Source organism: Plectropomus leopardus, chromosome 15, assembly GCF_008729295.1.
Source record: "Plectropomus leopardus isolate mb chromosome 15, YSFRI_Pleo_2.0, whole genome shotgun sequence".
NCBI classification, from domain to species: Eukaryota; Metazoa; Chordata; class Actinopteri; order Perciformes; family Serranidae; genus Plectropomus; species Plectropomus leopardus.
Window position 1 is genome coordinate 12,092,104 of NC_056477.1, and position 13,345 is coordinate 12,105,448.

Consider the following 13,345-nt stretch of genomic DNA (forward strand, 5'->3'; position numbering starts at 1 on the left):
TCGTTCCTATCAAATAAATCATTTAAAAATTATAAATAAAACAAAAAAAAACACTAGCTTTTAGCAGAGCCTCTTGAGACATGTCATGTTTACACTACAGAAGATGTATCTTTACCCAATAATTAATTCATATGCTGTCAGTGTGTTTTCCTTTATTTGACATAGCAAACTGAAGTCACAGTAGCATACACTGACGACATGTTTGAAATCTTTAATAATACCACTTCAGAACTTCAGCTGGTCTTTTAATCCATAAATTAATGAGAGCTGTTTTCAAAATTTCTAAATCTTTATTAATTATCTTTAGACCTCTGAGGAGACTGACTGCTAATATGAGTGTCTAAATGCATGCAGCCCACTAACCAGTAAAACGCCGTTTGCAGTTCACCACATGTTGGGTTTACAGAGAGATCAAAACAGCACTGGTTAAACTTGAACAGCACAGCTTGTCTAACAAAGGATCTCTTCACTGCTCTCCTCTGCTCTCTGCCCCACAATGAGTTTATCAGATTAGACAAATCCCTCTCTAGCTGCTAGCCTCCTACTGCCATGGCAGACCACAAATTGATTTAGCTTGGGTGGAGTATGGCAGTTAATAAAACAATGCAATGTGGTGGGCCATTCTATGGAGTATGTAGGAGTAACAAACATTGGTTGTTCATTAAAATGTCTCAAGGCTTTTGTTTTGCTTCAGTACTGCAGGATAAATATAAAATGGGTGCGACAGTGATATCAGCGTGTTGTGCATGATGAGTATTGTGTTTTCACCTGGAAGAAAAGGAATAATCCTCTTTTTGGGGTCTTTCTGTCCTCCTTCAATTGGAAATTTGTCAAGGATTCGCATCTGCAACATAGGAGGAAATAAAGAGTGACACAAACATGAGTTGTGTAGAAATACTCAAAAACATGCGTGTTTGACTCCCAGGGAAAAAAAATAGATACATGCCAATGTAAGTGGCAAGCAATCATTATCTTCTAACTGTTTGATGGCTAAACCACATGAAGTGTCTTTGAACTACCACAAGTTTATCAGTCAAAGTTCAAAGTGGAGGAATCTGAGAGGAGAATAGAAACAAAGACGGGGATTGCACACAGACACAGTCAACCTTTTTGTTACGGTACATGAGTTCAACATGGAGTGTAATTACAGATCGTCTTAAAAAGCTACTGTGTCATGAAACTGCAAACAGATTCACTTTGATCTCTGGGGCAGGAGACAAGGTTATGTCTCCCACACTTATCAGAGAAAAAATCAAAAGCAAGTTCCAGTTAAGGAGCTTAAAAGGACATCAGAGGAGATGATTAACTTTTTGTTCCATTGGGCCATTTAATGGATCAATCTATTGAGAGATATGAGGTAAAGCGGGCAGAAAAAATACATCAAAGCATGCTGTGTCAGGTCTTTTTGATGATATCCTACATTAATTGGAGCATAGTGTAGTCACGTCAGCACATCTACTCTGATATATAAGTCTGCAAAGCAACAAGAAACAGCAGCGCATCAGTACAAAACAATAAAAGAGGAACAACATATAGCTTTTTAGCACAAATATCCGTGCAAGCAACATGACGCAATGACACAAAGCTAAGCCTTACATGCAGACATGCAGAGCAGCATTAGCAACAAGAAACAGCATTAGACAGTAAGCAGAGATATAATACAAATCATGATGTAGATGTTAATAAATTGCTAAAAGATTCAGTTACAGGTTAACAATATATTCCTATGCACTAACATGCAGGCCATGCAACAAAAAGTTAGGCAGGTTGTCAGTAAAACAAATATTTTGTCATATCTGTCCAAAGTGTACAAAGAACGTGCTGTGTGTGAATGATGTATGATTTTTTTTTGTTCAGTCCTGAAAAACAAGCATTGCAAATGTGTGAAGTATGTGTCTGCATGCATCTGTATCATGGACAAGAGTTTCTGTTTGCTCTTTGAATAAATCACAATACCATAAAATGCACATCAGAGCATTGTACAGTAACGGCATGCTCAATATTCAGATGCAGCCCCGCCTTTGTTTGTTCTGCTTTTCCTTGTTCCAGATGTGCTCTGTTGAATAGCAAAGACTGTGAGCGTCAAGCTCAACCACACTCAACTGGGAGGAGGAGACCGGGAGATTGGGTCTAAAACGAGCCAAAAAGAACCAGGTGGACAAACAGATTCAAGCTTGGAGGGTAAAGTGGGATCCTCTCTGTCTGGGCGTGCAGGAGTTGCTTGTTGGACTCTTACAGCAGTAAGAGGTGGTTTGGTTTCTCTTCTTGTGGTTTTTTTTTTCCTTTCTTGCACTCATCTGCTGCCTTTGCCAAATCCCTAAATTTCTCTCAGAGCATGGGATTTTCCCCCCAACTCCAAAATATAGACAGCTAACAAGACATGGTTTCTTTTGAAGAGGGTAGCCATCTTTTGTGTTTTAAGGGAAAAGGGCTGAGTATTAAAAGAACAGCTCTGGTTAACCACACCTGCACACAAACACGACATGGTAAGATTTCTGACCTTACAACTTTTATGCCTCTAAAACTGAAAAGGCAAGACATCAAACATGTCCACAAACCAGATCATTTCTTTAGAATACAAAGCAATAGAGTTTTACAATAAGGGCTGTAATTTCCAAAAATCCCTGTTTTTGTAAGAGTGCACTGGCAGCTGTTTTGTTTGTCTGACACACTAAGCTGCACACTCATCATGTTATTAGCCTCCCAGCTGGACGCAGCTGTATACTCCCTCTATATGGGGGTGTTCACTCACCACCTTCAGAAACCACCTAGCTGACACAGACGTCTCATCCAGAAGTGATGATGACATCACCTCCCGCAGGACCTTCCTGGATACACTCACAGCTCTACAGGACAGGTGTGAAAGCTGTTTCTATGGCAACAGCAGGACAACTTGGAACAAAATTCATAGTGAAAACATTTCTCACATTTCACGTAACTTCAATTCAGGGGCTTCAGGGACTTACTGCTGTATTTACTCTATACTGCTTTCATAAACTCTGCACAGGATATTTCAGCATATTAAGCTGCAGCGTCAGCCAAGTGTTCCCACTGGGAAAATGAACCGTGTAGCAACAGGTGCTATGATGTAATCACATCTCCTCGTCTCTTTTTTTTTTTTTATACACTTCATAATCAGTGCTGTGCCAGAGAAAGAAAGTGCAATAAACAGTCAATCATCTCTATTTTGACATCACAACGTTATGAACATGACTTATGGTGACGGGAGGAACCCAAACAGCTTCTGTAATGATAATCATTAGAGGCATTTAAAGTGAAGTGTACTCACAGGAGCAGAGGGGGAGGAACAGACAAAGAGACACTGCACTGTGTAGCAGACAATGAAACTGTTATGAGAGGAATCTCAGACGGGGGGAGTTTAGAGGAATGTTTGAGTGGGAAAACAATCTGACTCCATCAGCGGGTTGTGTTTTGACATCTAGTTGACAGTTGTTTACTGCAGAGAGGTTAGGATGCAACAGCCCTCTTGGTCAGAACTGTCTCTGATTTATCGTGCATGTTGTTACAAAAACTGGATTGACATTATTGTCAGAAACAAGTAATATAAATTCACATTTTTTCTCTTCCAGTACTAAGACAATGCTGCAGAATTGAAAACTGTGCAAATCTTCGGGCTGTTCATCTCTTCAACCCATGGGCTCAACTGCCTATAATAATTAGTTTATTCATTAAGTCACTAAATCATTAGTCTGTTTACATCTGTGGGGAAAAAGAAAGCAGCCTTTGGTAGGGCTAAAGGGAGGTGCGTTAATTCTGAAAAATTGCCTCAAGTCAAGTCAATTGAGTCAGTGTTGACTGGGTGTCAAAGAGACTGAAAATCTAAAAATTCTGGTGGTGTGGGATTAGAAAGAAGTTACCACACTTCTGTAGCCTGTTTCTCACCTCTGCTTGAGGCTAGAAGATTGAGACTACATAGAGAACCCCAGTAATGAGTCCTAAAACCTGGATTTAGCATTTTAGCACCTCGTGTTCCCGCATCTTAAAGTCAGTGGGTTTTGTGAGGGTTTTTTTAGCCTAAGAGACTTTCACATATAGTTTTCTGACATAAAGTACGTCAGTAAATATTCCACTCACAAACTCTGAAGCTTTTGTGTCTTAAAAAAAGATGGTTGCTAACAAGTGGCTAAATGAGACTACTGAACGTCATCACGCCGAACTGTGCTGAACTCGCCTGCAGAGGCAGCGCAATGGTTGTGAAGTTTGTTTCAGCCTAGCAAAAGCTTTCTGGCAAACTTAAACTGAAACTGAAACTGTGCTCAGAGAGTCAGGAACTGCTAAGTGCTTTACATCTCCTGGCAATGGGTCACAAACATAACACGTTAACAAAACGTCACACCCGTCCCGTCCTGGCTTACTCGTTTACAAAGACATTTATTCTGCTCTGTAACCACCTCTGCTGTCAGCTTAAAAGCCGAACCACTCCATCCACTTATTCTGTGTTTCCACCTTTTACACAGAATTATGAAGCTGAATGACACTGCAACATTTCCACCTTCAACAGGCAATGTAAAAGGAGCTACTGTTATACTGTAATACTGAAATGCTACACTGGTGGAGAATTCTACTTAAGACCATTTTCAGCCATTAGTTTGTTTTCCATCATATTCCTGCAGGTTCCAGGTTTAACAACAGCTTTCGGAGAAAAATAATCTTGTTAAAGTTCCATCTTGCGTGAGGAATGTAGGCCAGACAAATTATAATGCAGACAGAGTAGAGCTGACCCTGCTCCAATTCCTCAATCCAAAAATAATGACGACTAAGGGATTTTTGGAGAAGTTTCTGTCCAAAAGGAAACCAGGCCAGCTTGCACACTCCACAATCCCCCAGAGGAATGCAGTGACCCGTGTGCTCTGTCCGCTGCGGTTGAGGGGTGTGGAGGGTGGGTGGGGGTGGGGGCTCACTCCCTTCTCTCGGATGGTAAACTCTGTTTGACACACTGACCAATTCTGCTCACGTCAAACATATGCAGGTCAAAAACATTTCCCTTTGACACCAGAAACATTTGGAGTTTAGGCTCAGCAGTATTAAGCATGATAACAAACGTCTTTAACCCCTTGAAACCTAGAGCCACATCACTGTTCTTGTGCTGCTCTCAGATGCCTTACACAAGTATATAAACCTTTGAAATCTGAGCAAATTGGTAAGATTTCTGTCAAAGACATGGGGGTAAAGGCAATGAGCAAGTTAGTAAGAAATGTTCCACAACTTGCAAGAAATTGGTAGATTTAGAAAATTGTTTTTTAAAAGGCTTGGGGAAATGCTGAGGGGGGAAATGTTGAGGGAAAAATGTCTAGGGAAAAAAGGAAAAATATATATTCATAATAATCTTAATTACATATTCAAAATGATTATAATCTTAAGCACTTTTCCATGTAAAGTCCTTGTTTTCGTTTTGTTTTTGTAAACTTTCTTTTTACATTTTTTATTGTATTTATTTTTATCTTATTTTTTAAAAGTAATTGTAAGGTTTTATTAATCATTTCTTGCCATTTTATGTGTCATTTCTTCTTTCTTTGCTAGTTGTCTTGTATATTTTTGAAAGAAATCAAGCTAATTTTCTCAGGCTTCAAAGGGTTAAACGGAGGAATCAATGTGCTTTACACATGCTGCACATGCATTACAAAGTACTCACTTTAGGTCAGCAGAAAAGACTGAGAAAAATCACGTACAAAAGAGATCCTGATAATTTACGATAATTGCATCCCAGTGGAGCAGTTATGAGTATGAGTTCTGTGCTCTGGAGAGGTTTGAAACATTAGCAGAGAGTGCACTTTTGGACATCCATTTGGCAAAGTAAATGGACACCTCATCTTTAAAAGACAAAAAGCAAAGCTGCCTGTTGTTGACGAGGGTTTTATATGACCAGCTGTACAGTGCTTGCTGATGTTGGAAATAATATGAACAGCCAGTTGCTGCTTAAAAGGCGTTTCTTGTTCTGTGACCTGACTTAGCTTTTCTGAATATCAAATTAATGGTTATCTGATGAGATCATGGTCACATTTGTCAGGCAAAGGGTGTCAAATGCATTTTTTTCTCTGTCAGTTTCTAGTGAACATGAAACACGCAATTGTGCTGCTAGGACAGAGAGCTGTGCAGAGCTCAGGGAAGATTGTAGGTGTCAGTTGGCAGACACACAAACAAAAGCTCAGTTTCTGCCTTGAGAAGAGACAAATATTTTAAAACAGGCAGCAGAAAAGGGAGGCCATAGGTAGACTCAACAGTACTGAAACCATAAAGAGACATGCAGACGTTCAATTTATCTAAACTTCCAACAAAAATGATCTTCCTTCCAGTCTTTAAAACCAGAGCACCAAACTGTTCATTACCCCAACCCCCAACCCTTTCCTGACCACAACTTCCTACTTATTTCATCCAGAAAAAGATCCCAAAAGACTGTTTCAGAAGTTTTTATAGTGTTGGCTTTTTTCGGCACCTGCTGACATGATATCTTACCGACTAGTGAGAAGATGCTTTTGTCTTCTTTTTTTGGTCAATCCAACACTAATCACAGCTGCAACTGTGAGTGTGCTTCACGCTAGACACTTTATCTTTGACCTATATGACTATGTTCATATACGGACAAATAAAACATACTATCCCCACCCAATTCTGTATGGACAGCTGCAGACTGTTGCTCTTCACGGATTAGCATAGCCAGACAAACACACCCTGGCAGCAGGGATCTATGGACAAGACTAATGTTTACAGAGACAGGAGAGAAGCTCTGTTTCCATCAAGCAGACCCAGGCAGAATTTTCCTGGCTATTAGCAAGAGACCAGAGAACAAAGGGTTTCCTCTGCTGCCTCCAATACAGTCAGCCCACCAGAGCCACAGCGCTGCAGAGAGCAGTCTGGCAGAGAGAGTTATCAGAGAAGAGCCAGAGACAAGAGTCTTTTACAAGGAAAATGCTTGCTAAGGTAGCACTGCTGTAGGTTTGCTGCTTTTTAAACTACAAACTATAACAGAAAATTCAGTACTGTGTGGTTAAAACGTAAACTTGAGTCCCTGTTGGGAAATGCAGAAATTTCACTAGAGGGTACTGGATTACTAAAAAATCCTGAGGAATAACTTTGCCCCATGCTGAATTCAGATTTAGGTTGTGTTTTCTTCCTGCATCTGCTGACTGGATTTCCCCCGCATTTCCCTTTTTCCAAGCCGGCTCCAGTAGTCTTAAAAGAGACCTTTCACTGTGCATACCGCCTTCCAGCAGCGGAACACAAAGACGTGACCAAAAGGTCAAACTGACCTCATAGAGTTTAATATCCAGGCCATTTTCAGCACACAATTGTAGGGTTCACTTATTAAGCTGCTCATGCATTTAGTGACAGTAGAAGTATTTAGTTAAGTTTTCATAAAACGGATAGTTCCAGTCCTTGATTATGATTGGTTGAGCCATGTTTGATGCTGTTGTACAATAGTCTATGAAAACACAGCTGTGACGGCATTACAATTTCAGTATTACTGCGATAACATGTAATTTATCTGCATACAGCACGCAAAGCTAAAGAGGGAAACCTCCAACTGAAGCCTGAATCATTTATCATCTGCCAAGACAAGAACCGTCAGAAGAACGCAATGCTGTCATTTAATCAATGCACAAGCTTGGTTGCTCGGCAACTAATGGCTACACTCTAACTAAAACAATATTGCTGGCAAGTGACAATAGCTCGGGGAAAGTTAGAAGAATAGTTGCTAATGGTAGATACATGTGTGGTTATAATGTAACTGCACCATAATGACATGTTCTCTTAACATAAGGTATACTGCATCACATGAGGATGAACTTTTTTGGTTCCATGTTGTTCTGCTAAATGTAGAATGAAGAAGTGCGTCAGATTATTTATCTATAAATTATGGCATGTTTTGCTGCTGTGTGTCTGTTTTATGAAACATCGCAGCGAGTATGTACTAACCATTTTATAAAAGCAATAAGCCACTTGAGGCCATGGTTTACAGTGATTTAAAACAGCTGGGGGGTGTTGTTAAACCACAGCCTCTGTGGTTTATCTAGTCAGTAAAACATACCTGTAGGTCAAAGAATTTGCTGTATCTCCTGTAGATGACATGGGAAGTGGAGTCTGAGTAAGTGACGTTGATTAGGTACACCTAGTGAGAGAAGCACAAACAAAAAAAAGCCCATTAGCAGCAAAATGACTCTGTCAAAGACAACACAGCACCACTTTAGCTTGACTCACTCTAAGTGCATTCCCTCCTGACTTAACTTCAAGAGGTCGTCAAAGGTCAAATAAACTCATTAAGTTCGTCTGTTTCCGTCACACATCGGAAAAGCATCAGGGGTCAATGACAGGGCCAATAGATTTCAAGTACTATGTAATAAAATCATTCATAATTAATTATATTTGTGTTTTTGAGTGCAGCTGATTGAATGTGACAGATTTCAATAAAATATCTCAGAACAAGTTTTAACTAATTATTTTAAGCAAAAACTATGAGACTGTTGTTACTGGTCTGAAACAATTGTGCATTATTGTTCTTATGATATTCAAAGTTGCATATCAGTGCCTTGAGATACTAACAACTTTGCATTTTCCTTTTGCACTGTCCACCTAAGTCCACCTTCTGAGGAAACAAATGAAGCTCCCGTTATGTCAACAACTCCCAGCACTTCTATCTATCACCAAGAATAATGCCAGTGTTTACTCATGCAGAAGCTGAAATTGGAATATCATTTCCTTGGCAGACATCAGTCATACACAGAACAAAACACTGTTGCCGGAAGTTTTCCCAAAATAAATTTTCTATTTGTCTCAACAACAAAAGGCCCACAGACAATTGTGCACGCCCCGAGGTTCGGAAACAGATGGCTGCACCTAATGCATTTCCATCTAAGCGCATGCATGTCACTGAGTGTTTACAAAGCAGCATTTTCACATATGGTGGCAATCTACAAGGACATCAGTTACTAGTTTGAAATGCAGTCTTCAGTCTGCACACAGTTCATTACAGAGAGTGTGCAGCGAGGCGGAACGAGTTCTCCAGCAGCTCGCTAATTAGATACAGACAGCATGACCAAACACTCTGAATTTAGGCAACAGCATGGCTCAAAGTGAGGGTGAGTGGGGTCAGTATATAACCCAAAAAGAACCATGAACGATGTTTATGTATGATCATGACATTAGTACAGATGCAACAGAGGGCAATCGGACACATTATTACGACTTAATTAATGTGCAATTTGTATGCAACAGTAACATCAGGAATTGGTTATGATGGTCGCAACCAGCATTACTGATATTTCATAAGTGCATACTTAACAGCAGATTCAAGGCAAGTAAATACAAATTAATACACATTAACAGTAAATGTGGGCCCTTCTGTATTTAATTGTCATGAGTGGTGGTCATATTCAGCTGACAAGCACATTCTTACTCTAAAAGCCAACATTTGTAATTAACCTGTTAAAACCTGAGCAATTTGGCTTGATTTCTGCCACAAACACAGGAAATTAAAAGTTATAAGTTACAAGAAAATTACCTGAAATTGAGCATTAAAAAAGGCTAAAATGATTTAAAAAAACAGATAAAAAACATAAAAATGTAAATAAGTATATTTAAAAAGTTAATAATAATAATTAATACAGTTCTCTGGAAATATTCCCCCTTTAAAAAAAAAATTATAAACTTAGAATAATTTCTCTCTCTTTTTAAAAATACTGATCGGGTCGTTTTCTTGTCATCTTTTCCTAATTTATTGCAATTTGTGGGACATCTCTGGCTTAGTTGCTCCTTGCCTTTCTAGCCATGTTTCCAAAATAAATAAAACCTGATTCCTCAGGTTTCAAGGGTTTAATTGCATATGAAAGGCATCTGAAAACAACATAAGAGAACTGATGTTGTTCCAGGTTTTAAAGGGTTAACAAGGGTGTTCATGCAGTAAACTGCACAAACTGAAGTCTTGCCATTGGATCTCTTCTCTCCTGAAATGATCCCCCTCTGACAATGTATGTAAACAAGGATTAGTTGCCATGCACTCTCTGGCTCCAGTGGCATGAGTCCCTGGAAGGAAGTCACACTTGAACAGTGGGGACAAAAGACAAAGGGTTGCTTCTTTCCTCTCTCAAACCGGATAAGCATTTTCAGTTGCTTAGCTCATAGATAATGAGATTTTTTTTCTCCCTCTTCTTCCCTCATGGGGACTTCCCCGTCAGCCCTCACCTCCGGCTTCCGTCCCAAGGGAAAGTCTGTGCCCTATGTTTAGTGGCCTCTGGGAGTCTCCCTCAGCAGGAGATGGATGATGCAATTGATCCCAACTCTCAGGTTAATTAATCCAATTGTACCTGATGGACTAATTGATTTTTGCAGTCCCTCTGAGACATTTCTCAGAGCTTATTGGATTGGATTACCCAAGTTAGTGAGATAACACCAAGACCAGACCATGGAGGACTGTCCTCCATGTCTTCAACATCTTCAATCTCAGCTGACATTTTAGAAATCTTTCTTCTATCGTCACTAACTGCTGCCCTTTCACCCGGCTACTGGACATTCCTGACAAATGTGGAGGAGCTAATGAATCTGCAGATGTCTTCCTTCTGCTTGTCCTTAGGGGCTCCCTCTGTGGTCTACGACCACTGAGAAGTACTGCACAAAAACTGAGCTAAAGAGAAGTTACACATTGGTGTCCAGATTTGAAGGATCTTTATCACAGGAATGTTGGAAGCTGGTTTTGAGAAAGAGAGACTGAACAAATTTCTCAAATTGGAGCCTTGTGAGTATAATGACATCCTTCAATGAGCCTTTGATGAATCACTCTACCACCTCCCCTTGAAGCAAGCACTCCTTTTTGAATGAATGGACAGGAACTGTCAGCACGCTTGCTTCCTACTAAATGGTGATGATGACGTCTTTGTCAACTCTTACAACATGGTTGGGTATCTCCAAAGCCTCGAGGCTTAAGATGGAAGCAAGTACCTCTTCACTGGCTATCTGATGGTCAATTCTAATCCAATTAGACGGTCAAACAGCAAGTATCTTATTCTAGGTTTTGCCTCCGAGTCTTTTGATACCGAGCATACAGAGACCCAGTCTGATAACTGGATAATACAGCTGCGCAATGCACACTTCAAAATCAATCCAGTGGATATGCTTCACAGTTTAGTAACTCTGAGTGCAATACAGGAAAACATGTCTGCATCCAAACAGTTCCTTATTGTTTTGTTTTTTTATTTTAGTTTTTTCAAAACAACAAAAACAAACTAAAAATACTAAAAGGCTCTCTTCGCGATTCCACTTTGTGTTTTTTTTAATTAAATACCCAAGTAAACAAACTAAAATGTCTTTAGAAATTGCTTTCAAATCCACTTAGTGTAGCACTGTAATAAAAAGTACTATAAATGAGCGATATAATCACAATTACACTTTAAAGTAATTTTATAATATTATGTTATACCTGAAGTTTAACATTCCCAGTCACAACAAATAAAAATCTGTCACAATTCCACTTATTACAGTACTATAGTAAAACAAGTTCACTAAAACAATAATAAACATTTCACGTCCACCTAAAGTGGTGTAGCAGCTTCAGTTAAACATAAAAAAATCAGTTTCTACTTATTGGAGTAGGACCATTACAGTAAAACCTGAATATCTGCAGCAAATTGTGCCCGTTTTCAACACCTGTGTGATGGCAGAAATAAACAAAGGATCGGACAGGAACCATGCTTAAAATAATCAATCCTGATCAATTAAAAAAATGTGTTGATGGAGTCAGATACCGATCCTACCGATCTGATCCAGATATCCCTACCCCCTGCTGTGGTGATGGGGGCTTCCTCCTGTTTATCAGCACAGCTTTGGTCATAAACAAGATGTCCAAGTCCATTAGTAATGTTACCACTGACGCTTTGTGTTCCTGGCTAAACCATGACTACGTCCCACTTACAATATGGTTGTTAAGATGCTAGGAAAGTACATTCCCTCCTGCACACTAGATAAATATAACCCTCGCTATTTTAAAGAGCAGCTAGTGGTACACAGATTCCTTTCAGCTAACACATATTTTATGTGGCAAATAAAATGTGATTCCTGAAATAAAAGGCTGTAAAGTAAACCAAGCTCAAGATTTCAGACGATAAAGGAGCATTTTGGTACTTTGCTTCTGGCTGTCCTCATTCTGAGGAAAAGTTTGACCTGGATTATAACACTGCAGCTTCTTAGTGGGTGTCCAACACACAGTCCAATATGTTTCTTTTTTTTTCATGTGGAGTGTAGCAGAGCATGTTTTGTGTTTACATATTTGCATAATTGCTGTCAAACTGATGTTGTGTTATTTTTGTGACTAGGGCTGGTATTGATCTGCAATACTTTCTGCCAAGAAACTGAATAATGTCCATGGCACATAATCCAAACTCAAAATACAACTGAATTGCAAGTGTATTTCTTTTTTTCCTTGCTACAGCATGCACATCTGCTTAATCAAATCACTTGTCCCAAGTTCTCCTTTGAAATCATACACCAAAATCATGGTTTAATTTGTCAGATTAGGTCTCCACATGAGTTCTGCTAATGTTTTCCAGCCATTTTAGCAGATAAGCTGGTCAGCTGCAGGACATTACACAGCATGTAAGCATACCTACAAAAATCACTTTAGTACATTTGGATGCTGCTGTGGCCCTTACTTTTAAATACAACTGGCTCACAGGCTCCAGCCCAAGTTTGCTTACTTTTTCTCTGACTCCCCTCAGGGCTCAGCCTGCCAGCTGCTGTCAGTCAAACAAAGACACTGACACACCCCTCCACCAAAGGGAGCTTGTCTGATATTTCCCCAAAGACCCTTTTCTCCCTACAAAAACTATAAACTTTACAACACATATACAATATTTTTGACAGTAAAAAGGATAACTATGTGATTCCAGCTGTTCTTTTAAGTCTACAACTATGCTTGCAGCTCTGACTGTTCTGGGAAACAACAATGTTTTGTGCTAAATGCTGTAAGAATTAAAATATGCTGATGTTTAGCAGATGTGATGTTCACCACATTCTTCCTAATGTTTGCTACAACCCACAAAACACAAAATAGAGCCGAGGCTGATGAAAATACCATTGGTTTTGCAAGTGTTAGGTCATAAGCCCATATAAACCAAAAATATTGTACAACTTGAACTTTTGACCTGTTGATTGGTAATCAGGTACCACATCAAATGAGTTCATCCAGCAACCTTTACTCAAAGCCACAAATACGAGCCTCGTGGAGGAACCAGATGAAAGTTTAGGGAATCACCAGAGTTACTGAGATTCATCCTTTGGACACCACGAATATCTTCAAAATATCAGGGCAAACCAATCACACTGTTGTTTCAGACTAGAC

At 39.5% G+C, this 13,345-nt stretch overlaps 1 protein-coding gene across 3 annotated transcripts in view; it reads right to left on the bottom strand.

Annotated features, from left to right (window-relative positions):
- LOC121954827 (SH3 and PX domain-containing protein 2A-like) overlaps positions 1 to 13,345 on the bottom strand; it is a 65,223-nt gene that overhangs the window by 48,379 nt on the left and 3,499 nt on the right. For all 3 annotated transcript variants that reach the window (XM_042502539.1, XM_042502537.1, XM_042502538.1), the window contains exons 2-3: positions 8,048 to 8,128; positions 769 to 844 (exon numbers count right to left, since the gene is read on the bottom strand). In XM_042502539.1, coding sequence (XP_042358473.1) covers positions 769 to 844 — 76 coding nt within the window. In that variant the 5' untranslated portion in view covers positions 8,048 to 8,128. The remainder of the gene's footprint in view (positions 1 to 768; positions 845 to 8,047; positions 8,129 to 13,345) is intronic.